The 26,345-nt window shown below is 40.7% G+C and overlaps 1 protein-coding gene across 22 annotated transcripts in view; it reads right to left on the reverse strand.

Annotated features, from left to right (window-relative positions):
* CAMTA1 (calmodulin binding transcription activator 1) overlaps window positions 1-26,345 on the reverse strand; it is a 1,311,517-nt gene that overhangs the window by 19,935 nt on the left and 1,265,237 nt on the right. For 21 of the 22 annotated variants that reach the window (XM_043992683.1, XM_043992682.1, XM_043992681.1 and 18 more), the window contains 8 exons: window positions 19,156-19,307; window positions 12,677-12,873; window positions 12,181-12,259; window positions 10,831-11,146; window positions 9,892-10,415; window positions 4,397-4,584; window positions 2,975-3,221; window positions 105-176 (listed from right to left, as the gene is read on the reverse strand). In XM_043992683.1, coding sequence (XP_043848618.1) covers window positions 105-176; window positions 2,975-3,221; window positions 4,397-4,584; window positions 9,892-10,415; window positions 10,831-11,146; window positions 12,181-12,259; window positions 12,677-12,873; window positions 19,156-19,307 — 1,775 coding nt within the window. Of the gene's footprint in view, window positions 1-104; window positions 177-2,974; window positions 3,222-4,396; window positions 4,585-9,891; window positions 10,416-10,830; window positions 11,147-12,180; window positions 12,260-12,676; window positions 12,874-19,155; window positions 19,308-23,729; window positions 23,750-26,345 lie in introns of those variants that run through there. The other variant, XM_043992697.1, reaches the window with a different exon arrangement.

A 26,345-nucleotide genomic window follows, 5' to 3' on the forward strand; every position in this document is an offset into this window, starting at 1 on the left:
TTTGGAAATAGTGCTGACTTGCCAAAGTCACACACGAGTCCTTAGCAACCTGGTGGTGCTTTTAGTGAAGTGTTATTTCCTTTTATGAAGCAAAGCTTGTTTACCTGTTTGTATTTTCTGTAACAACGTTGAATGACAGCAGCAGCAACTTCCTGCTGTTCCTGTAAGGGGCGACCCTAAAATATAAGGAGAAAAAAAAGGAAATAGTAATGACTTCATTTGAATAGGAAAAAAATCTAGAAATGTCATCTTCTCAGTCTCTTGAAAATTATGTAAGACTATTACTCAAACTAATTAAACCCCAGTATAAACTTGGATCCTGGGTTATTGAATGTTTAGAAAATTCATTCTAAACATAAATAAGGAAAACCAAGCCTGAATCTGCCTCTTCTGCTCATTCCTTCTGTTTCTGCCTGCTGGGGATGAGTAACAAAAAACAAGTCTAATCCTTCCACATGACATCCACAGAGTCTGAGAGCTGGAAGATACCTCAGTGGGCATCTGTTGTTTTCCATACATGAAATGAATCTTTACCATAGCATACTTAGCAGTCATTCATCATTGTTTAAAGACCTCCATGGAAAGGGGAGTCTACCACCATCCTATATTTGCATAGCACTAACTGTGAGGAAACATTTTCTGACTTCAAGCCCAAATTCGTGTCTTTGCAACTCCCATCCATTGCTCCTGGATCTTCTGCTCCCGCAAGCCAGGTAGCACAAGTCCAATCCCTCTTTCACATGGCAGTTATTCAGATACCTGACGACAACTGGGATGTTGCTCATCTGCCTCCTTTTCCCTTGTCTAAATATTCCCAGCTTCTTCAACCTATTCTCATATGATGTAGACTCAAAACCTTTCAACTTCCTGGTTGTCTTTGTCCTCCTCTCCAGACTATCAATGGCTTTCTTATACTGTAGTGACCCAAATTCAGTGCATACTCCAGATGTAGTCTGACTAGGGCACAGTACACAGGGCCTATCAACTCCCACTTCTCCTAATGTGGTCCAAGACTGAATTAGCTTTCTTTGGTTGTCACATTAAGCTGCTGACTCATGTTGAGTTGCAGTCTCCTAAAAGCCCTATATCTTTTTCAGATAAGCTGCTCTATAACCATGCCTCCCACATTCTGTACTTGTGGGGTTAATTTTTTGAACACAAGTGTAGGACTTTACACTTATTCTTATTGAATGTGATCTCATTAGATTCAACCTAATGTTTTAGATTATCTTTTTGTAGCATGATTCAGCTAACAAGGCATTCCGTTCAGATTTGCATCATCAGCAGATTTGATAAGTGTACTATCTAAATTGTTGTTGTAGTCATCGTCCTTGTTGTTGTTGTTTGTCCTTCATTCTTTTTTTCCCCTGGGGGCAATGAGGGTTAAGTGACTTGCCCAGGGTCACACAGATAGTAAGTGTCAAGTGTCTGAGGCTGGGTTTGAACTCAGGTCCTCCCAAATTCAGGGCCAGTGCTTTATCCACTGTGCCACCTAGTTGCCCCCTTGTCCTTTGTTTTTGAAGAAGACCATGACATCAGGGTAATGTCATGACTTATACTCAATAGGATTTAAGTGAGGGAGGGCTGTGTAAAGTCACCAACCTTACTCTCTCCTCTAGAACCATCTGAGTCCAGTGGCAAAATACATATCAGGACAACTGAAGATAGCCATGGATACTATCTAAGTAAGTGCACTAAATAAGTACAGATCGCTGGGGCATTCTACTAGAGACCTCTTGCCACACTGATATTTAATCACTGGTAATTACTCTTTGAGACCTGCCATTTAGCCAGCTTTGAATTTATCCAACTATTATTGTCTAGTCTACACCTCTCTTATCTTCTCCAAAATAGTAGCATTAGTTATTGTCATTGTTTTTCAGTTGTTTAGTTGTATCTGATTCTTTGTGACCCATAAGGGGTTTTCTTGGCAAAGAAAATAGAATGGCTTGCCATTTCTTTCTCCAATGGATTAAGGCAAATAGAGGTTAAGTGACTTGCCCAGGGTCACATAGTTAGTGAGTGTCTGGGGCTAAATTTTAACTCAGGTCTTCCTGACTCCAGGCCCAGTGCTCTATCCATTGAGCCACCTAGCCACATGAGTCATTTTATCAAATATCCCCCATAAATCTTGTCTTCTCTAGGCTAATCAGCCCTAGTTCTTGTAGCTGATCCTCATATGGTATGACCTTGAGGCCCTTTGCCATCCTGGTTACCCTTTTCTAGATGTTTTGGAGTATTGAGTCATTTATATATAAGCACATTCTCATCTGTTAGTATATGTCCTATTATTTTTGTTTGTTTTTTTTTTGTGGGGCAATGAAGGTTAAGTGACTTTCCCAAGGTCACACAGCTATGTCTATTATTGTTAACAACAGACAAAATAATGGGGATGCTGTGGCAATTGTCTGCTGTGATTCAGATCAATGACATTTGAAAATTTTTACACCATGGATCTAAAAATATTATTTTGGAAGAGTTAGAGGAGAGAAAAATGCAATATTTCTTTCACTTAAGAAAGGATGCACAAAAGTAAATGCTTGTTTTGATTCCCTTCAGCCTTGACCTTAAGGAATTAATCCTTTTTTTCCATTTGGTGATTAGTTTTCATGTCAATGTAGCAGAAACACATGGAATAAAAGTCATTGGACAACTAGAAATGAGTTGATGACACAGAATGCCATTGTTGATCTGAACAGACTGCCACATAATGCTAGTGAAAGGAAGAGGAGATAGGTTGATTGTGTAAAGAGGATGAAGGATGACAGATGGACATCCAGCGGGCTCCAGTGGGCCCCTCGGTGTTAGAAGAAATCCAGGAAGCCTACCCACACATCAGGTGGACCCTTTCTGCTAGATTTATGGGAGGAAATGGACAAGAGTCACACAAGAGGGGTAGGCAGGTTAGGGACATTAACTGCATTGTTGGAGGGAACCCCTGAATGGATGCCATCAGCTGACTGAAGACTCTTACCTTGTATTTTCTGAATGCTGTCTGGACAAGTTTGGCAGCTTCATAGAGTTCCCTCTGTTCGTGATCAGACAGAGTTAACTGAGCAAACTCAGTTTCTACCTTTTCACTGGTGGATGCGCTCAGGAACTCAGACCAGTCTGCCGCTGAGGGAAGGCTTGGTTTCTCAAATGCCATTTCACTGTTTGGTGAGCCTACAGGGCTCAAGCTGGTGTTAGAAGAAGGGGTCAGGGGCTCATTATATAGAGTTCTGAAAAAAAGATAGACAACCAGAATTAATTAGTTAGTTGTGACCTTGTTAAATAAATTTTAATGGACAGGACAGAATATGAAGGAAAGAAGTTTCTTTCTCAAAACTGCATAGAGTGTAAAAACATTGCAGATTCAGAAATATGCTTAATTTTCTGCAGTAGCATAGATTAATGGTTAAGTATGTACCTGGTTTTTTAACTGTCTTGGCAGTTTGACTCAACAGATATTTACTGAGCATGGATTATGTGCTGGACTCTGTGTAAGGTGTATGGTAGATACATACAAGTATAAAACATAGCTCTAGCCCTCAAGAAGCTTACAATTGAGTTTGGGGAAAAATGAACGTGAAAAAGATGAAGTATCAAAATGAGCTATAGAGCATTATTTATTTATTTATTTTACAGGGCAATGAGGGTTAAGTGACTTGCCCAGTGTCACATAGCTAATAAGTATCAAGTGTCTGAGGTCAGATATGAACTCAGGTCCTCCTGAATCCAGGGCTAGTGCTTTATCCACTGCACCACCTAGCTGCCCCTATAGAGTATTTTTTTTTTTTTTTTTAGTGAGGCAATTGGGGTTAAGTGACTTGCCCAGGGTCACACAGCTAGTAAGTGTTAAGTGTCTGAGGCCGGATTTGAACTCAGGTACTCCTGACTCCAGGGCCGGTGCTATATCCACTGCGCCACCTAGCTGCCCCCCCCATGGAGTATTATTGGAGCTTGAGGTGGGGCCAACCTGTGATTTCATGGGTGCAGAGAGCTCCCAATGTGAAAACTTGCTATACCACTATAATTAGGCCATTTGTTGGTAACTTACAAAGCATAGCCTGGGCACATTGAGTGAAGTTCCTTGCTCATGGTCATACAGTTAGTATGTATGGGGGCAGCACTTCTGGGCTCATAGACTGGGAGTTCATAGAAGGGAATGATCTATGTGAGATGGAATATTTGGACAAGACTTCTTTCACAAAGTGGGTGGGACTTGAGCTGAGTTTGAAGATGGGTCCCTAACGCTTTAAAAGCTCTTCTCTGAATTTGTTCCAATGCTATTTTTTGGCCTTTCCTTGATTCACAGAATCAAGAGAGCAGATTGAAACTGCCCCAATAAACCATACCACCACCATTTAGATATATAAATCTGCTGAATGTTAGTTATCTGGGGAATTTCACTAACCTGATCTGTGCAGCACTTGGTAGATGATCGACATCAGCAAGGTAACTGGCCAGCCAGCTCATTGTGCTGCTAATGGCTGCAGCATCTGTCCTCTCCACTGCCGTGGGCTCCAAGGGCACAAAATTCTCTCTCTTGATCCGGTCAGGTGTTGCCTCAATAATGTGTTCTGCCAAGGTCATCATATTTACCTTGGAAGAAGAAAAGAAGGGTCTCACATCTCGATTCAATGAACTTATCCATTTTTTCCCATCTTTCTAGTCCTATGGTTATATAGTCATTTTACAAGGATTATGAGCATTATTTTGAATGTGCAGAGACCCTGGGTTCTCACTTCAAGATTATAGGTCTCAGTTCAAAATCTCTAATTATATTCCCATCTTGAGGTTTCCATCTTTGAGACAAGGTCTTTTTCTAAGAACTCTTGCTCTTCTATCCTCAGAATCAACCTTATTGGTTGGGCTTAAGAACGTAGACACAGCTACCCTATTGTGGGTTGTAAAATTCCTTACTCTGATTCAGGTTGGGGTATGCTAGAAAAAACCTGCTAACAATATTAACCTAGTGGCTTGACTCAAAAAGGAAATTTTTATTATCTGTCACTACTTCCTTTCCTTTTCTCATTAAGCTACAATTAGAAACTTTCCAGGTTATAGATGTTAACTACTATGTTTGTTTTATTTTTTATTTTTTATTTTTTTTAGTGAGGCAATTGGGATTAAGTGACTTGCCCAGGGTCACACAGCTAGTAAGTGTTAAGTGTCTGAGGCCAGATTGCCAGATTTGAACTCAGGTACTCCTGACTCCAGGGCCAGTGCTCTATCCACTGCGCCACCTAGCTGCCCCTATGTTTGTTTTATAACTAAAAAAAAAAAAATCCTCACAGTTTTTTGCAAGCTGATGAACATTTTGTTAAAGAAAATGAAATTTCCGGAATATGCTGATGATTTTCAGTCATTTCTGAGGTTACTATTTTGTCTAATTTACAAAAATATCAATATAAGAAAGTGTCATAGTGGGATATTGGAAAGAATGTGGAGCTTGTAGTCTTGAAACATTTCAGTTAAAATCCTACCACCAGCGCTTATGAGGTGTGTGATGGTTGTCAAACCACTCAACTTCCTGAGCCTCTGGCAACTCCCTGAGACCAAATTATGATGTAGGTGAAAGGAATTCCTATAGGTGTAAAACCACAGGGACTTGATATATTGACTCAGCAAAATAAGAATTTCTGAAAAGCAATGAACACCTTGATAGTAGGGCAAATGCTTATATCTATTTTGTCTCCTAGGAGGGAAACAAGTATTTATTAAGTGTTTACTATGTGCGACCCCTGTACTGAGCACTTTGTAATTATTATATCATTTCATGCTCACAACAACCTTGGGAAGTAGGTGTTATGTATTACCCCCATTTTACAGTTGAGGAAACTGATGCAAACTTAAGTGACTTGCCTTTGGTCACCCATCAAGTAAGTGTCTGAGGCAGGATTTGAACTAGGTCTCCCTGACTTTAGGCCCAGCAATCTATTCACTGTTTTGACTAGCTGCCTAATATAAGAGATAGTGGGGGCAGTCAGATGGTGAAGTAGATAGAGTCAGGCCTGGAGTCAGGAAGACTCATCTTCTTGAGTTCAAATCCAGCCTCAGACTTTTACTAGCTGTGTAACCCTAGGCAAGTCACTTACCCTGTTTGCCTCAGTTTCTTCATCTGTAAAATGAACTGGAGAAGGAAATGGCAAATCACCCCAAGAAAACCAAGAAATTGCTAAGAAAACCCTAAATGGGGTCATGAAAGATTGGACACGACTGAACAATAACAACAAAAACTACACTACTTTCTTCAATCCCACTGAATCCTCAACTATGAAAGGCAACACAAATTTAAGTGATATCATTGATTGATTCATTGAGACAGTTGATAGCATACTAACTATCTCAAGGTACTGTGTTGCGTACTGAGGGTGATACAAAGGTGAATAAGATATGTTCTCTTCTTTCAGGGAGTTTATCATCTAACAGAAATATCATTTACACAAGTGACTTTAACACAAAGTTGAATCTAGTAAGTGACATGAAAGGTACCAACAAAGGGCTATGTGAGTTTAGAGGAAGGAGCTATTTCTTTTCATTGAGGACATCAGGGACTACATATTGGCAAGGCGGTAGGAATCTGGGACATTTAAGGATAGGTAGAATTTAAACATGCAGAAATGAGGGAGTGGAAGAGAATTCACTCTACGCAGAGAGAAGAGTGTAAATAAAGGCAGGGAGAAAGGAAAATGTGGAGCATGTTCCAAACATAGTAAGTAGTCTAGCTTGGCTGGAATAGAGGGTATATGGAGAATTATGGGATGAAACAGCTACAAAGATTTGTTGAAGGCAGGTTGAAGCAAAGATATTTTGTGAAGAGGTCCTAATAAAAAAACCCAACCCATTCTTCCAATGTTCCAACAAAATTTTCCAACCTTATTTTCTTTATATGACATAAGAATAAGAAGTTTTGTCCTCCAGTTCATATGCTGTTACATTTTCCCAAAAAATATCGTTCTCTGAGGATTCCGAAGGTCTGCAGCTGAGCTGCTTATGGAGGTTGGAAAGGATATATACAACACCCACTTCTTCGGGCTGTTAGTATTTGCCTTCAGAACATTCGAAGATACACTTCAGACTCTTGGTCATCTGCACTTAAGCTCCACACCACTTTGTTGGGGATCTGTGTATTTTATAGACACCAACATATATATTTGGTTTCTTGAGATTGTTCAGAAAGAACAGTACAATCAGTCTCCCTTATTTCCACTGAACTGCACGTCTGTACTGGCTCGGGGGCTGTTTTCTTTTGCTCTTCACAGGGTCCTTGAACGTAACAGGAAAATGTTGCAGATCTTATTAGCTGCTTAATGGGTTTAGTCCTTAGACTGTTAATGTCTTCTTGTCTTAAAAGGTGGTACTACAGATCTTCATTAGCAAAGTCTCTTAGTACCTACCCTCTGGATTCCTCTGGCACTTTGAATCTTTCTACCATCTCTCTAAGGATGGGCAAAATCTGATAAATTTTGCTACAGATGGAGAAATTAGGTGGCAGTCCTAATTCATTCTTCATGATTTTTTTTTAGTAATAATCTAGTGAAAATCAGTTCAGAATGTTCTAAGCTCCTTAGATGAGCAGACAGAGAAAATGTTGTAAATATTCATAATGTTAAAAAAAAACAAACCTCTTCTGACTGCCACTGTCCACTACCACTCAGAAGTCATATATTATCAGAATGTAGGCTCAAGTTACTCTGATTTGGGACTAGAAGAGGGAAAGAAGCATCATTATGTACTGAATGAATGATCCAGAATTTAAGAGGTGTTTCTGAAATAAACTTTCCCATAAATAGAAAATCCACAACCTTGTATTTCAAAGTCTTTTTCTGTATAAGCAAAAAAATATAAAATGTAGCATTATAATGAGGTGTGGTGTAACAAGAATAAGATAATGATATCCTCTAGCTATGGAAGCCTTATTTAATAGCCTAATATCACATTACATCCAGCCTGAAAATATACTCCCTGGGACTAACAACAACGGCATGATAATACTATGAATTTATATAGCACCTCTCCCCCAAAGAGGCCAAGGCACTTGGCAAATAATATAACCATTAACTTCTAGGTAGAGAGCATCATTCTTCCTAATATACACACAGGAGACTGTAAGACTGCCATTAAGAGGGAAAAATAACTTGGCCAGCAAAATAAGCCCAAAATGTTGAGTGGATTTCAGTCAAGTGACTAATGTTTTATAGAGCTCAATAGGATAGTCCTCCCATGTGACCTCACCAAGAAGCTTCGTTAACTTTGAATTGTGGTTGTTTTACTCATATTACTTAAAGTACCTTTTAACAACATTACAGTTAAAAATTTAAATACAAGGAAATTTGGAAAACCTTAGAAAATTATCTATCACTATTATCTTCTTAGATACTGTGCTTTAAGAAGCTGAAAATCTATTTAGGTAGCCCAACTGTGGGTTAATTTCAGTTCACATTCCATGAATCCATAAGAGAATATTTTGTATACCAAAAGTACTCTCAATATGCCTGTGATTTGGTATCAGGGAGGGAGTCACCACTGGGGCTATAGTTTTGTACTTTAGCCTTGACAGTCTGGGGCCAATATTCTTCTAGTATATCACCAGATCTTGGGGGCAGCTAGGTGGCGCAGTAGATAAAGCACCAGCCCTGAATTCAGGAAGACCTGAGTTCAAATCCAGCCTCACTCTTTACACTTACTAGCTGTGTGGCCCTGGGCAAGTCACTTAACCCCTGTTGCCCCACAAAAAACCCCCCAAAACAAAAAAAACCCAAACCCCAGTATATCACCAGATCTTTCTCCTTTTATAATGGCTAGAATATATATATATATATATGACTGAATATCTATATCTATATCTATATCTTAGGTCCACAACCATAAAGTAACTAATACTTTCTATTGTGGAATCAGCTATGGTGGATCTTTCTTTTAATAGCCTACCTGGGACCAACCTGGAACACCTTTTCAGGACTAAGGTAGAAGATAGCTGTATGCTCATGAAAGGTATTGAGGAGTTTATTCAGAGAGGAAGAGATATCTTTCTGAGGTCTAGGTTAGTGGCAATTGGACCCTATTCACAATATTTGATTCACTGAAATAGGTGTAGTATCTCATCAACAAAATGAAATCTATTTTATGAACCAAAGAAGATACTAAAAGAATGTTCTTGTGCATACAGGCCAGTCTGACTTCTTAGCACTTCACTGTCTAGAAAAATCTCATGATCTATGGAAACTGATGTTCCATCAAGGAAAGCATGAATGTTTTGGATGTAGAGTCAGAGGTCCTGGGTTTGAATTCTAGTGCTGCCACAAGTGACCTTGGGCAAACCATTTAACCTGTTTCGTCCTTAGCTGTAAAATGATGGGGTTGAGACAGAATGACTCGATAGGGCAGTAATATTTCAGACCCCCATCTGGAGTATTGTGTTCAGTTCTGGGCATCGTGGTTTAAGAAGGACCGATAAGCTGATGAGGGGACAATCAGGATGGTGAAGGGCCTTCGAGGAGCTGGGAATGTTTAGCTGGAGAAGAAAAGACTTGGGGGTGAAGGGGACAAGATAGCTGCCCTCCAAGGGAGAAGAAATTGGATATGTTCTGTTTGTCTCTAGAGGACAGGACTGGGACAATGACTGAAAGTTGCAAAGTGGCTAGTCTTAGGTTCGAGGTCAGAAAAAACTTGCTGACAATTAGAGCGATTCAAAAGTGGGTGGACTGCCTGAGAGGTAGGTGGTGTCCCCTTCCCACCAAAGGTCAGACACCTACTTATGGATCTGATAGGGAAGATTCATTCCTTTTATGGATGAGTGGGAATGGAAGGCCACCAAGGAACCTTCCAAGTCTCTGTTTCTGGGATTCCCTTCCAGCCTAGGAACCCGTGTCCTCACCTCAACAGGTCTCTGTCAGAATTACTGACCTGTAAGTCATCCATGTGTTGCAAGCAAGCCTCATTCTCAACATTGTCTCGGTATGACAATAACTCAGCATCTACCATCTCTCTGTCCGCCATCATGAGGACACTCATCTGTTCTCGTGGGCGAAGACGAGGTGGTGCTGGGTCCTTGCCTAGGCTGGCTCCCTTCTGGCTTCCTGTTACCTGCACTGCAGACACACCAATGTAAAGGTCTTTGGAGTTCCACTTTACTCCAGGCGGAGCTCCAGAGCCTCGGAATCCTGCAGCCTCTGGAGTGTGAGGGGAGACTTCCCGGCTATAATCCCTTATTCCTTCAGTGGGGCTGATTGTCTCAGAGACACATTGCTTGGAACTGGGGCTCTGCTTTCTGATACTTGGTTGTTCTAGACTCAGTGCAGTGGAGAGCAGTTTCTCCTGTCTCGGCTGGAAGTATTCAGGGTTCAACTTATGCTTTTTGGGAGCAGGATAATCTTTGTGGCTCTCACTGCTATAGTAATTAGAGGGCTCAGACCTAGGTCTTCTCAGCTCTGTAAGGAAAGCAGAAAGGGCAGTCAGGAGCAGTGATGGAACAAGAACTCCCATAGAGTAATAAGCACTTGGGAGACAAAGCTCAAAGTCAGTACTCAAAATCTTATCCCGAGTATTTAAACATTTTAAACTATATACTCCATACTTAGACAATTCTCCTCTGGGAAACTTGAATTTCCTGCAGGTGCATAAACTTCCTGTTATCTTTTGTACATTTTGTGGGGGGAGTAAAGAGGGAGCAGCTGGTGCTCCTAGAGCTAAAGGGACAAGCAAAGTCAGCAAAGGAAATGGCTCTACATGAGTGACACATGTTGTTTTTTCAAGTAAACTTCAAGAGAAAATAAAAACCATAGTAAAGTCTGAGCATTAATAATAGAATCCCGAAGATGTGATTATTTCAGTTTGGTTTTTTACCTGGATTTGTACTTGCAATGACAGTGATTCCTTTTTGTGACTCTGAAGAGGTGATGTTTTCGCCATGCCATTGGGCTATCCAGCTGTCTGTGTTGGATTCTCCACTTGGAGGGCAATGGATTCTGGGGTTCTGTCCGAGCTGAACCTGCTCATCTCTCTGCAGCTGCTCCAGACATTCTGCCAATTTCACGTGACCTCGGGACCGGGCAATTGACAGAGGCAGCCTTCCCAGTGAGTCAGGAATAGAAATAGCTCGACGGTCCCATTTGTATAGCACAACAGCAGCATCCATATGTCCTAGGGCACATGCCCACATCTAAAAGGTAAAGTGACAAGAAGGATACCTTTTCAGATAGCTTTCTGAAACTTGTTTTACTTTTAGTCAACAGGTTGGCCAGATGCCCTCATTAACTCCAAAGTGCTCTCAAATTTCCGAGAATTGTTTTTTCGATTAATGCCAAACTTAATGGGATTACATAAAATGGAAGCATTAAAAATAATTTAAATAAATGCCATATATGAATGAAATGTAATGGTGTGGAACTTGGCAATTCCCACTTCCAAATTAAGAAAAGCCCATTATTAAGAAATTCACGTTAGATCACTATTGATCAGAGAAATGCAAATTAAAACAACTCTGAGGTATCACCTCACACCTATAAGAGTGGCAAATATAACAAAAAAGGAAAATATTGAATGTTGGAGGGGATATGTGAAAACCAGGATGCTAATCCACTATTGCTGGAGTTGTGAAGAGATCCAACCATTTTAGGAGAGCAATTTGGAATTATACCCAAAGGGCTATAGAACTGTGCATACTCTTTGATCCAGCACTGCTAGGTTATTTGTACAAAAATATTTATAGCAGCTCTTTTTGTGTTGGCTAAGAATTGGAAACCAAAGGGATGCTCATCAATTGGGGAATGGCTAAACAAGCTGTGGTGTGTGATGGTGATGGAATATTATTGTGCTCTAAGAAATGACAAGCAGGAGGGTTTCAAAATGGCCTGGAAAGACTTGTATGAACTGATGTATAGTGAAGTGAGCAGAACCAGGAGAATGTTGTACACAGAGACAGCAATATTGTTTGATGAAGAACTGGAAATGACTTAACTATTCTTAGCAATACAAGGATCCAAGACAATCCCAAAGGACTGTTGATGAAACACACTCTCCACCTCCAAAGAAAGAACTGGTATTGATGGAACACAGACGGAAGTAGGCTATTTTTCACTTTCTTTCAATTTTTTATTTTATTCAAATTTTTTAATACAAAATGACTAATATGATAATGTTTTATGTAATTGTACACGTATTAAGAAAAAGAAATTCGTGAAGCCTTTTCCTTACCAGAGGAGTACATGAGAAATGATCCACATTCAAAGGGTCAACCTCCAATTCCAAATCAATGCTATCGGCATGCTTGGTTCTGTAAGGAAGTAACAGAATCACTCAACGAATCACGTAATTGGCTCAGTGCTGGCAAAGTCAAGACTTTTCATGACAGTGAAAACTGGCGTCTAACATCCAGGAAATAAAGAAGAGACCTGGGATCCCACTGGCTTGGTGATTTGGACAATTTGTATATAGCCGGGAACCTACAAGAAATTAAGGCCGTCAACCCTAGTTCCCTAGTTCAGTGTTTCCAGGGAAGAATGCATTCAACGTTTTTCCAAAAGTTCGGCTAGGGAAAGTTTTCTCCAGCACTGTAGAGTTAAAGGAATGGCAAGAGATAAAGGCTTCTCTTTGCTAGTGGAACTTCGGGAAGGAAGCTATATGCCAAATTTCATAAGCTCCTCCATTTCCCATCCCCAACATATTCCACATGAGCCACACCCAGCCTTACCGCCATTTGATGAGGGTTTGGATCAGAGTGGCATAGCCCTGGGCTGCAGCCAGGTGCAAGAGGGTCATTCCTCGGAAAGTCTTCGAATGGATGAGGTGCTTGGACTTTGCCCAGCAGGCACGACTCATCATCTTCTCACAAACCACCACCACTCGGCTCTCAAAGCAGCTTCCCATGGTCCCAGTGCCAGATGCACACTACAATGACCAAGAACAAATTACAATCTGATCTCTCATTGCATGTAGGGAGTAGAGATTCTGACTCTAGCCAGTACTCTGCTGCATTGCATTTAAGTGCAAGGAATCAGATGTTTTCATGAGTGGGGAAGGACTGCAACAGAAAAGCAAAAATGAAAAAGTAGAGATAAAAGCAATGTAGTAAGCTATACAACAGACTTGCTAGGCTTCAGTTGAGTAGTAGTTTTCTATAGTAGTGGTGCAAGGTAATTTTCCATAAAAACCAAGTTTGTCAGACTCGATTTTAGCTGGCATCATATTTTAATTTCATGTCCATTTATCTCAGGATCCACTGATACTGAAAAGAGGTTGTTGTAGGTGGAATGTACACTGCAGTGGACTATTGGGAGAGCAAAGCAAATCTGCCTGGAGGGATAGGCATGGCTTCATTGCCTCTCATGCCATCTCTTGTTCTTCCCTCTCTGCAAAGGAGGGCACCTCAGACTTTACTTGGAAATAGACAGTGATATGGGCCTGGGATAACTCAGAAGTTTTCTCCTTGAAGCAAAACTAAAGGATGGACAAGTCCATTAGGTGTGGCTACTTCTTGGGCAGCTCCCAGGGACAGAGATAACTCCAAAAGTCAGGATTATCACCCCTCGTGCAAGCTTTTCCCACACCACCCCACCCCCAAAAGGAACTTTCCATGGTCAGGCGGTCACCCCATCTATCTTCTATAAAACTTTTGGTTTCCTTTTGGTTTGGGGAGGAGGAATTTGTTTTTCTTTTGCAATTATGTAAAACATTACCATATTAGTCATTTTACATAGAAAGACTCAAGTAAAAAAAAGAGAAAGCACAAAACAGCATGCTTCAGTCTGTTGTCAATCAATATCAGTTCTTTCTCTGGAGGTGGATAGTATGTTTCATCATTAGTTTTTTGGGATTGTCTTGGATCATTGTATTGTTGAGAATAGTTAAGTCATTCACGGTTCTTCATCAAACAATATTGCTGTCTCTGTGTACAATGTTCTCCCAGTTCTGCTCACTTCACTATACATCAGTTCATATGAGTGAGGAATTTGTTTCTAAGCCATCTCCTCCCCTTGAGGCTGTCTTCCACTTCCTCCCAGATCACTTTCTCTAGCACCCAATAAAGGACCATTTTAATTCTAATTGGACTGTGTATGAGAGTGTAATTTTTTCTTTCTTTCTTTCTTTTTTTGGGGGGTGGTGGTGCAATGAGGGTTAAGTGACTTGCCCAGGGTCACATAGCTAGTAAGCATCAAGTGTCTGAGGCTGGATTTTAACTCAGGTCCTCCTGAATCCAGGGCTGGTGCTTTATCCACTGCACCATCTAGCTGCCCCCAAGAGTGTAATTCTTTACATCAGAATACCTAAGGACCTCTCACCATCATTTTCCCCGTGATAACAGTACTACAGTTCTATTGCCTCCCACCTCATTCCTATACTTTCTTCTCAGCAGAAGACCCTACATTAGACTTCATTGAAAAAAATAGAAGTCATTTACTCTGAACTCCTTTCCTCTCTCTATATATCTTAAAACTCCTTGACATGCCTCTCCTTCTGTATTTCAGTCTTTGATGAAGTGGCCCTTCTCCTTAAGGTCAATTCCTTTATTTAGATCTCTTGTCCCACCTTCTTCCATCTGCTTTGGCAATACATCCTCCACTTAGCTGCCAAAGTGACCTTCCTAAAGTACAGGTCTAACGTTTCTGACCCCTAACTCCCCCTACTCAATAAACTCTAGCAATTCCCTCTCACCTCCAGGAGCAAATGGAAAATACTTTGTTTGGCATTCAAAGATCTGCGTAACCTTCCCCCACCTTTCTATCTTCTTCCAGCTTGCACCTTCCCACATTCTCTGGTATCCAGTGTCCTCCTTGCTGTGCCTAGAACCAGGCTCTCCATGTCCTAACTCTCACCATTTTCACTGGCTGTGCCTATGCCTGCAATGCTTTCTCTCCTCCTCTCGACCTCTTAGTTTCCCTGGCTGCCTTCAGCTAAAATCTCACCTTTGACAGGGAGACTTTTCTGACTGCCCTTAATTCTAGTGCCTTCTCTATGTCAATGATCTCCCACTTATTCTGTAGGAAGGTTTTTTGTATGTAGTTTAAACGTTGTTTCTCCCATTAGATCGTGAGCTCCTTGACAGCAGGGACTGCCCTTTGCTTTTTTCATTCCCAGCGTGTAGCACAGTGCAGATCACATAGGTGCATAATGCTTGTTGACTACTGAGCCTCAAATCTTCATTTTCTTCCTTTCTCCTAGCATCTTCCCTGCTTCCTAGAAACATGTCTAGGTTTTCCCCATCCTTTAAAACAATAACAATAACAACAGCAGCAGCTGCAACAACTCAATTTATGTCATCCTAGATGACAAAGTTCCCTTTCACAGCAAAACTCCTATGAAAGCTGTCTATATTGATGACTTCTACTTCCTCTTGCCTTCCAACTCCTTATAACCTGTCCTTTAATCTCATCAGTAACTGAAACTGCTTTCTTCAATATTACTAATGATTCATTAATTGCCAAAACAAATGGCTTTTTCTTCTTTTTTCTTTCTTTTTTTTTTTTAGTGAGGCAATTGGGGTTAAGTGACTTGCCCAGGGTCACACAGCTAGTAAGTGTTAAGTGTCTGAGGCCGGATTTGACCTTAGATCCTCCTGACTCCAGGGCTGTTGCTCTATCCACTGCGCCACCTAGCTGCCCCACAAATGGCTTTTTCTTAATCTTGATTCCTCTTGACCTTTCTTGAAATCTGACCAGTGTCTTGACCATTTGATGCTATTGATCACTTTCTCCTCCTGAATACTTTTCCCTTTGAGTTTTCATGGTATTTCTCTTTCTCTTACTATATGTCTGATCAGTCCTCAGTCTCCTTTGTAGCATCATCATTTCTCTCCTCCTATGTGTAAGTGTACCCTAGGGCTTTGTCCTGAGCCCTCTCCTTTTCTCTCTGCACTCCCTCCTTATGTAACCACATCAACACCCATAGATTCAACTATCATGGCTAAGCAAATGATTCTCAGGTCTATTATATCCAGCCCTAGTCTCTCTCCTAAGTTCTAGTCCTGTCTTACCTACTTCCTGTTGTATATTTATAAGTGAATGTCCAATAGGCATCACAAACTCAGCATGCCAGAAGGGAATGCACTCTTTTTTCCTACCAAGCTCACTACTCACTCCAACTTTCAAATCCCTGTCAAGAATACCACAATCCTTCTGGTTACCCTGATTCTCAATCTTGAAGTGATCCTTTACTTTTAGTCTTTCTTACTTCCCATATTCAACTAATTGCCAAACTTTGTGGATTTTTACCTCTACAACATCTCTCATATATGTCTGTAGTATGTAGAACTATATGTGGTCGCCTTATTTATGTCCCAAGTTTGGGGAAAATTAGCTGGGGTTCCTAATATAGTTGTTACTTATACATTAGAAGCTTTAGCACCAGTTTGGGGGCATTAAGCATTTATTAAAGTATATTAGATATTAGTAAAAAGAGAACACCTGGGTCAGAAAGTTAAGAAAAGGCCTATCTAGCTTAGAGGAGAGAATAGAGCTCAGCATGGCCTTCTAGCCTCCTCCAAGTCCTTTGCCACAAAGAGCACCTGAGAGAGTCTAACTGAGATATGGAAGCTTTTTCTAGGTCCGGAGGAGAGGTGGTCCTTACACCCTGCTTCAAGCTAATTGGCTAGCAGCAACCAACTCCTTTGGTTCAGTGGACTTGAGGGTGGTCCTATGTTGAGGTCACAGTTCATACCTTCTGAGAACATACCCTCTTGAGGGTGTCTCATCTTTCCACTCGAGTGGTCCCCATCCAGGTTCAGTTTCTCATCACCTTTTGTGCCCCCTTCTCACCTCCACCTCCTAAAATCCTTAGTATCCTTTAGCACTCAGTTCAGAAGTACTGCTGTCCACAGGAGTTCTTTCTTAATTCCCCCAAATGACTTTGTATTCATCTCTAAGTGTATATATTGCCTCTTCTGATAGCATGTAAGCTTCTTGAAAGCAAGGACTGTCTTATTTCCTTATTTTTATCCTCAGCACTCAGCGCAGAGATGTGCACATATTGGATTACCTCCTTTTAGGAGAATTATTTTCTTCACAGAAACACTACACAGACTATAACACCAAGCTCATCTGACGTAAAACAAAAAGGGGAAAGCTTTAAGAACTTTAAGAGTGCTAATAATAGTAACATTAACAATAATGATAAATGATGATAATGATGATAAAAGGAACACAGGAAAGAATAATTCAGGAACTCTAAATAATTTTTCCCCTGAATCAGCTGAAAAGTAAGAACCAAAATTAGTACTTGAGTGGTTTGTCAGAACTTTGAGATATCAGTGTTACACACAGTGCTTACAAATTACGTAGTTACCTAGCCTAGCACTCCCATCTCATTTGTTTTAGAAAATATTTTTTTCAGGGAATGAATGTTATAAAATGCAATTATTGCTAGGCTACTGCTTCTTAATACACTCTTTAGTGAATTATCTATTATATTTGAAAAGAATTTTTTGGGAAGGTAGGATCAGATAATGGATGCAAAGCTGTTTCCATTAGAGCTATAAAAGTTTCATTAAGAGGCACAGCAAGGGGTCCCTGATGCACAGCATCAGGTTAGGAGGCTAAGGCAGAGATAATTCTGAATACACAAAAATATTTGTTGCTATGAATAAAGACTAATCACCTAAGTGGAAGATGGAGAAGGAAGCCCTTTATCATGTCCTTTTTTAAAAAAGGTATTGGGGGGCAGCTAGATGGTGCAGTGGTTAAAGCACCGGCCCTGAATTCAGGAGTACCTGAGTTCAAATCCGGCCTCAGACACTTGACACTTACTAGCTGTGTGACCCTGGGCAAGTCACAACCCCCATTGCCTGCAAAAACCAAAACAAAACAAAACAAAAAAAGGTATTGGGACAGCTAGGTGGCACAGTGGATAAAGCACCGGCCCTGGATTCAGGAAGACCTGAGTTCAAATCCATCCTCAGACACTTGACACTTACTAGCTGTGTGACTCTGGGCAAGTCACTTAATCCCCATTGCCCCGCCAAAAAAAAAAAAAAAAGGTATTACTTTCATCACATAAAGCCGATACCAACTGACTATCCTGATGAGCTTTTAATTATTAGAAGTTTATTTAAGTCATGGAAGTTAACAGGGTATCAGTCTAATACTATTGTTGTCACTTGCCAGGTGACCTAGGTTTTACAGCCCTCATGAGGACATTGCGTATGTAAGTCCCTCCCATACAACCCAGTAGTTTGGAATAAGAAGGCACCCTGTTTGTCTTCACTTCATTGGGATCCTCATAATGTCAAGAGGCTGGACCTCCTGGGGCAAATATGTGGGAGGCCCTGGACACAAATCACACATTACAGGCAGATGGGGACAGGTTTTGCGTTTCCTAGCTGGAGGGATGGGGTCGCAGATTGACTGGAGGATCTTAACCTTCATGTGAAAAGCATTTCTGTCCAATGCTCCCCTTTTAGATCCAGTTCTGAAGATGGAAAGGAACAATGTGAAAATAACACCTCTTGGGAAGGGAAGGTGAAAAGTGCAGTATCCTTTATTTTACTTGGGATCCAAGAATTATTTGTTTTTAGCTCCCTAAGTAATATTCTCCATAAGGACTTCCTTTGTTAGTCTAAAGGCTCTTCAGAAATCTGCTAATTCATGCTTAGCTTCTAAAAATGGATTATGAATTGTACCTCTTATAGTTATGGGGCTCCTGAAGCAATTATGGATTCTGGGCATTTAGGGACACTGGAGTCCCTATTAACATTTAGGGGGAAAGTATATATGAAAATGAATCCTGGGATACAAGATGTAATCCCATGTAGGATATTTTTTGAACTGTTTTCCAAAGGCATTTTTTACACTGAGCATTTGGATCTTGGTCAAAGGCTAATAAATTGTTTAACTTAACCATGTACTTAAAAGAGAGAAGAATTCACAAGTTGGAAAGGTCATAGTTTAACATTCATTAACATTGACAATGTGGCCTCTATTTTCATAGTCAGGGGTCAGTTGAATGAAATCTTAGGTGAATCAACATGATTCAGAAACCACTGACAGCTCTATACCACTGAAAAGTTCCCTTCCATAGAGCTAGTGAGGTCCACCGGTCCTAAGTTACTATGTCTGGTCTCTTCGACTCCTTAGTTCAAGGGCACTGTTCATCTCAACAGAGTGATGTTCATCTCTATGAAGGCATTTGTGATATCTCATCTAATGGACAGACAGACTCATTATCTACTAGGTTTCATACTTGTGCTTGGCTTCCTCCAGTCCCACTCCCATTGCCGCCTCCGCTGCTACTGCCTCCAACACCCTGTTTGTGCTGCTGGGATCCCGTCATCTCAGCCATCCTCCTTTCCATCTGCTCCAGCCTTTCCAGGATGGACATCCTGAACTGGTTATCTAGGACAGAACAAAATAAAGTATGAAGTTATGTGCCTGAAGAACACAGACTACCAAGTGAACCTATTCATGAATATTAGGATTTTACAAGAGAAAGTGATCAAGAAACTCTAAAGGCCTGTGACATTTGCTTTGTGTTTTCCCCTTCTCCCATGTGGTAGTCAGATATTCTGTCCATATGTTGTTATCTCTGGAACCCAGAACAGTTCTTAGCTAAAGGGGAATTCACCAACATGAATTGTCTTTTGTAAGAATTCTGATAAGCTAATTTTCAATCTGTCTAATCACTCGCAGAGCTGTTTCCCTTGAAGACTGGGGTATTCAGAATAACATGGCAAATGAGCCATTGGTGGACAAGAGGAAGGCAAATGTAACATGTTTAGAAGATGAGGTAATCCTTACAAGAAATAGCAGAGACTAGAGAGTCCTTTTTATGTGAACAAACCAAGCTTCACCAAAGGCCATTCGTCCCTTCCCCCTGGCTCTGACTCCAATAAATCGGCCATTTTGGGAGATGGGATCACAAAATACTTTTATACAAAGTAGAGAAGAAATTGTCTAAGCCTCTTGAGTTCTTCTAATGCATAACTTGCCTCTTATGGAGACAAGTTTTGCTTTTTACCGAAGAAACCAGCAGAGCCTCTTCCTTCTATGAGGTAGGACTTTGGGCCTCTGATTTGTGTATCTGTGAGTACCAAATACTGAAAGTAGCCTTGCTCAGGATAAGCGCTAGTTTAACTCATGTATTAAAGGTATTAGCATCTATATGTACTAAATGATATTGAATTTGACCCTCATCAGTATGTTCTCCTCCCTTCCTTCCTCCCTCCCTCCCTCCCTCCCTTCATTCCTCCCTCCCTCCCTCCCTCTCCCTTCCTTCCATCCATCCTTCCTTCCTTCCTTCCTTCCTTCCTTCCTTCCTTCCTTCCTTCCTTCCTTCCTTCCTTCCTTCCTCCCTCCCTCCCTCCCTCCCTCCCTCCCTCCCTCCCTCCCTTCCTTCCTTCCTTCCTTCCTTCCTTCCTTCCTTCCTTCCTTCCTTCCTTCCTTCCTTCCTTCCTTCCTTCCTCCCTCCCTTCTTCCCTCCCTCCCTGCCTCCCTCTCCCTCCCTTCCTTCTTTCCTTCTCATCCCTTTCCTCCTCCCCATCCCTCCCTCCCTCCCTCCCTCCCTCCCTTCCTTCCTTCCTTCCTTCCTTCCTTCCTTCCTTCCTTCCTTCCTTCCTTCCTTCCTTCCTTCCTTCTTTCCTTTCTTGTCTTTGTGATTTCATTGGGGTAGGAACTCCCAGATGAGAAAACTCCCTCTACCAATGCTAATAGACAACTTCCATCTTAGAGAGTTGCTTGGGGATGTGGAGAGGTTAATTGACTTCTACATCCAATATATGTCAAAGGTGGAACTTAACCCTTGGCCATCCAGGCTCTTTTACATTATGTCTATTGCTTCTTTGACATTTCATAGCAGAGGCACAGAGCTTCAGTCAATACTATATTAATAATAGTAATGATAATTAATAATGATAATAATAGCTAGAGTTATATAGCACTTTAAGATTTATAAAGCATTTTACAAATATCTCTTCATATTCACAGCAACCCTGGGAAGTAGGCACTATTATTCTTCAATTTTACAGATGAGGAAACTGAGGCAGACAGAGGTGAAATATCTTGCCTAAGGTCACACCACTAATAAGTTTCTGAGGCTAGATGCCAGAGTGTTAAAGGGATAATAACAGCCAATTTTCCCTCATTAAAGAATTGAAAAAAACATTTCATTCACGAGTATGCTAACATGTCTTCCAGCATGGTCATAAGCGTGGCTTCTCTGAGCCATTTCTAATATGTGATTTGGTTGGATTTGTATTGGAGATTTTTCTCCTCTTCAGACAAGTGATCTGTGGACATTTTTTTAGAAGAGATTTTTCTCCAAACTGCAGGTGACTTGTTATTGTTTAGTTGGAATGATCGAGCCATCCCTGACAGGCATTTGACTTCCTTTGAGCTCTTCATCTGGCCTCATCCACAGCTACTTTCTGGACATTTCCACCAGGTTTCCCTGCCAGCAGGTCAAACTCAATGTGTTCAAAATCAAAGTTATCAGCTTCCCTCTGAAACGGATTCTGCTTCCAACTTCTCATTGCTTTTGATGGTGCTGCCATTCTCCCAGTCACCCAGGCTCAACATCTCAGAGTCATTCTTGACTCTTTCCTTTCATTCAGGCCCCGACAGTCAATCAATCACCATTTTCTGCATCCATGCCTTTGTATACATTGTTGCTAGGTACTGGAATAAACTTCCTCCCTAATGTCCTCCTGTTGGCATATTATCTCTATTAAAAATAATTGATGTAAACACATATGTGTATATATATATATATATGTATATATATATATATATATATATATATATATATATATATATATAGAGAGAGAGAGAGAGAGAGAGAGAGAGAGAGAGAGAGAGAGAGAGAGAGAGATGGAGATATATGTATATAGGCACACACATACATAGCTTGAAGTTCTGCAAAGCTCTTTTTACTCATTACACCATTTGATCCTTATAATAACCCTGTGAGGTAGGTAATACAGGTATTATCCCCATTTTACAAATGAGAAAACTTATTTATCAATGGTGACAGAACTACTAAGTGTAAAAAGTGGGATTTGAACTCAACTCCCCCTGGATCAAAGTCCACTGTTCTTCCTACTATCCCATGCTGCCTCTCATCATTCTTTCTGGGAATAGCTCAGGTATCACTTCTTCCATGAAGCCGCCTCTGATCTCCTTAGTTAGGAAGGATCCCTTCTGCTTTCAACTTCTCAAGCCACTCTGTTTAGCATCTTTGCGCTTAACCATCATTTGTGTTCTACTTTGTAAGTTCTTTGAGGGCATAAATTATGCCAGTTTTCATCACAGTATTCCTGCGATCTAGCACAAGTATACAGTAGATGTTTAATACATGTACTGGATTAGAAAGAACTTTGAGAAAGAGGAGCTTTATTAGCTTCCTTACTGCCTTCATTTTTCCATGAAGTCTTTCATGATAATACATTTTAAAACTAATAGATAACAGGTTTTACATTGCTGTAAGTATGCCCATGCTATTTTATACATACAATATCAGATATTTCTATATGGCTTCAAGGTTTACAAAGTGCTTTTTTTTTTTACATTATCCTGAGATTGTGAGAAAGGCAGTAGATGGCTGGTTGTTTTCTCATCTCTTTGTAAACTGGTGCTGATAACACTTGCAGTACCTACACCAGAGGGTTATGATGAGGAAGTACTGTATAAATGGGAGAGATAATCATTGTCTTCATTGTGTACCTTTTCTGAGGCTCTTCTAGGTTGTACATAGTTGTTTGCACATTGTCCCCCCATTAAAGTGTAAGCTCCCTGAGGAGTTTTCTTACTCTTCTATTTATTTGCACCCCAGCACTTAGCACAGGGCTTTGCACACAGGAGGCACTTAATAAGTGTTTTATTCATTCATTCCAAGAATGTTGACTTAATGCTCTCATGTTGACTTCGTCAAATTGGTTCTATGGACCCATCAAAGTAGGAGAATTGTTTTTAGAGAATCCCATGTGGTCCCTTCCAGTAAGTTCTTTTCCAGATATGAGGCTAAAATGAAGGATCGCTACTTTTCACTTTATCCAACCCGTCTATGTACATGGTAGCTCCATATAAACTTGGCTGATTCCACCCTCATATACCACACACACTAATCATGCTGTTATAATCATAATAGTTAATGTTTTTGAAGGGCTTTAAAGTTTGCAAAGCAGTTTCCATATCTTAATTAGCTCATCTGATCCTGACCGTAACCCTGGGATAGAGGCGCCATTATTATTATCCTCATTTTGCAGACAAAGAACCTGAAGCTGACAGAGGTTGTCATTAAGCATGCTTACTATATACTATGAACTCTAGTATGCACCGGGGAGACAAAGAAAGGCAAAAGCAGTCCTTGCCCTCAAGGAGTTCACATTCTAATGGGGGAGACATATAAACAATTATGTATACACAAGATATGCACAGGGTAAATTAGAGGGTCAGTGACAGTGGAGGGTCACACAACAGTAAGTGTCCATTAGATTGTAAGCTCTTTGAGGGCAGAGACTCTTATTACTCCCCCACCCCCTTTTGGTATTATCAGCAATTAGCAAGGCAAAAGTATGCAACAGGTATTTAAATTCTTATTGATGAATTGATTGTCTGAGGGGGGATTCAAACTTAGGTTTCCCTGTCTACAAATCTAGCACTCAGTCTACTATGCTAAGCTGTCCCTCTTTGCTATCAGTAGGAGGGTGAATCTATATAAAGATTGTACAGGAGAGTTTTAATTTTCCAACTAGGAATGGGAAAAACAATGCCAGGCTAGTGTGTGACTTATGTATTTCATATCAGAAACCATTTTGTTCTCACCAGATAATTGAAGTTTACAAATGAAGTACCCTTCTAATCTTTCTTTGACTTCACCTTTCAGATAAATTTGGATTTAGTATTGCTTCTCAGTTATCCCTTATAATAATTTTATAAACACTACCTCCTCCCAACAATGATAGCTAATGACACCCATTTACCTCTGCCTCTGCCTCTCAGCCTCCCTCCCTTCCTCCCTCTCTCTCTCTCTCTCTCTCTCTCTCTCTCTCTCTCTCTCTCTCTCTCTCTCTCTCTCTCAATGGTTTTGCTTTTAACCTCATATAACCATCCACTTATTTCTTAGGCAAGCCGGCAAATCTCACATCTATACAATTAGAGTTTCAATAACAATTGCACTTGTTTTAGATCTCTCTGTACCCCTGCGGCTGAGGATTAATATTACATGAAATGGGAAGGGGAAAAAACCATGGCTGAGCTGCGTGCCCAGAGAAAGCTCCCCCAGCCCTGGCCCGTACAGATTGCCTGTTGCAGCCATGTTTTCCTCGCCAGCCTTTGTTCTAGCTGGGAATGCTGCAGTTTGGTGCAGTGCAGAGCCGCTCCTCCCCCTCCCCGCCCCGCCTCCCCTGCCCCATTGCCAGGCTGATCACGCACGCCGCAGAGACTGACAACTCCCGGCCCCTTCCCACTGCGCGCCTGTGTCCAAACACTACAATGTCGATCGCATTCTCGTTATGAAAAGGAACCCCACATTTGCCGCAGAGGTTAATGGTTTTCCTGTCTGCATGTTTAACACCATTCCCCACTGCCGTACAGTCAGCGCTTTCATATTATTAAGCTGCTCAGAAGCAATTATTTGCCTCTTAACAAAATGATATCATGCTTAACAGCATCTCTGAGCCTCTCAATTCCAAAATGGGAAAGCAGTGACAATTAAAACGAGAAAACATTTATAAATACAAACAGAATGACTGAGCTGGCTCCTCAGAGCACCCTAGACGTGGCTGGTCTGATGTTTTGTGTTGCCCAGAAATCAGACGGATTCTTTCAAATTTCAACTTTCTTCTCCGAAGTAATCATTTATAGCACGATCAGACATCTGCTCCCTTGATAGTAAAACACTCAGTCATTTGGCTGAAAGGATTATGCTCCCATTACTGACAATTTAAGTCAAAGGAGACTACTTTATTTTGGTATTATGCCCTTACCATGATAAGAAAACATGACCATAAAGTATTTGATAAATTTAGTTATGTAACCCTTTAATAATGTGTTAATCACCTGCGAAGATAACAGAAAAAAATCTAAACAGAACCGTCTAAATGTAGTTATTATTGATTAACTGCAGCAGAATTACAAAGTACATTTTAAAGATTTTTGCTGATAAATTGTCATTCTTGTCATCTTTGCCTCAAGAACATAGGATTAAATATACTAGAACTTGAACCATAATATGTGGTTTGAGAATGCTGATGGATTGGGCTTCAGTGCTTCCCCATCTTGCTCTTGTCTAAACAAAGGAAGTGCAGACTCAGCAGTGGGAGATTCCAAGCCAAAGGTCTCCAACACAGCCCCACAACAGTTTTTGTTGGAATAGTCTAACTGGTCTTTTCTTTAGTGAGGGTATGAACAGGGACAAAGGCTTGTGCAGTTAATGTGTTTCTGGAGCCACACACAAGATCAAGGTGGAGCTAAAAGCTAAGACCCAATGAGCCTGTGTGATTCCTAACAAAGAAAGACAGTACCTCTGCTTGGCTCATTCAAAACATGGAGTTCCTAGCCCTTGGAGCTTCCTGCAGGTTTCTTCTAAAAGCATTAATATATCTCAAGTAGTAAACACTGTGTATGCAAGACCAAAGTTACTGCTTTGTTGAAAAATGCTAAATTTGCATCTCTTTCTCTAGCTCTATCATGGAAAAAGTGGCGACGAAAGTGATGATGATGGTAGATTCTTGTCCTACAACTCAAGTTGCCTTCCTGTAGATTTCTAATTGATGGTAAAAAATTTTTTTTCACACAAACACCACCTGCCTAGGCAATTTACCTTTAAAAAATCAGAAATTTGTCCTTTCTGCAAAGATATATATCCCCTACAAAAATTACATCAAAAGGATGCTTCCCCCATCCTTTCCACTTATCCTTTTCTAAATAATTGCCAGTGCATTTGCTCATAAAATTGCCAATGCAAAGCTCAAAACGCAAAGTTCATAAAAGTTGATACTCAGGTTCCGATGGAAAAGCAAAGAGATTTGCATGTCAGAGACTATAGCAAAGACTGGATTGCTGTGACCAAGGAATTTGTCTTCAATTAGCCAGCCTACATAGGGAAAAGCCTCTCTCTACCTAGCAAGGGTCCAGATTTTAGAACGACACCATTGCCTTAGAATTCATGTTGCAGATTACTCAAAGGGCAATGAAGAGATATATGACATGATGGAGAAGGCTGAAATATGAACACAAAATTACACAGGAAAAGCAAGCAGCATAAAGCATATCATCAGACAGATGAACACTAGGAAAAGGAGGCGAGTCAGTCATGAAGCAAAAGTGAGGGACCACTAATAAACGGTTAATAATAATAATAAACTCTAAAGGTTTCAGCACAACATCGTTGAGATCTGGATTAAGTGAAGTGGGGTGCCTGTGAGGATTTCAGTCCTA

Source organism: Dromiciops gliroides, chromosome 3 (genome assembly GCF_019393635.1).
Source record: "Dromiciops gliroides isolate mDroGli1 chromosome 3, mDroGli1.pri, whole genome shotgun sequence".
Taxonomy (NCBI): domain Eukaryota; kingdom Metazoa; phylum Chordata; class Mammalia; order Microbiotheria; family Microbiotheriidae; genus Dromiciops; species Dromiciops gliroides.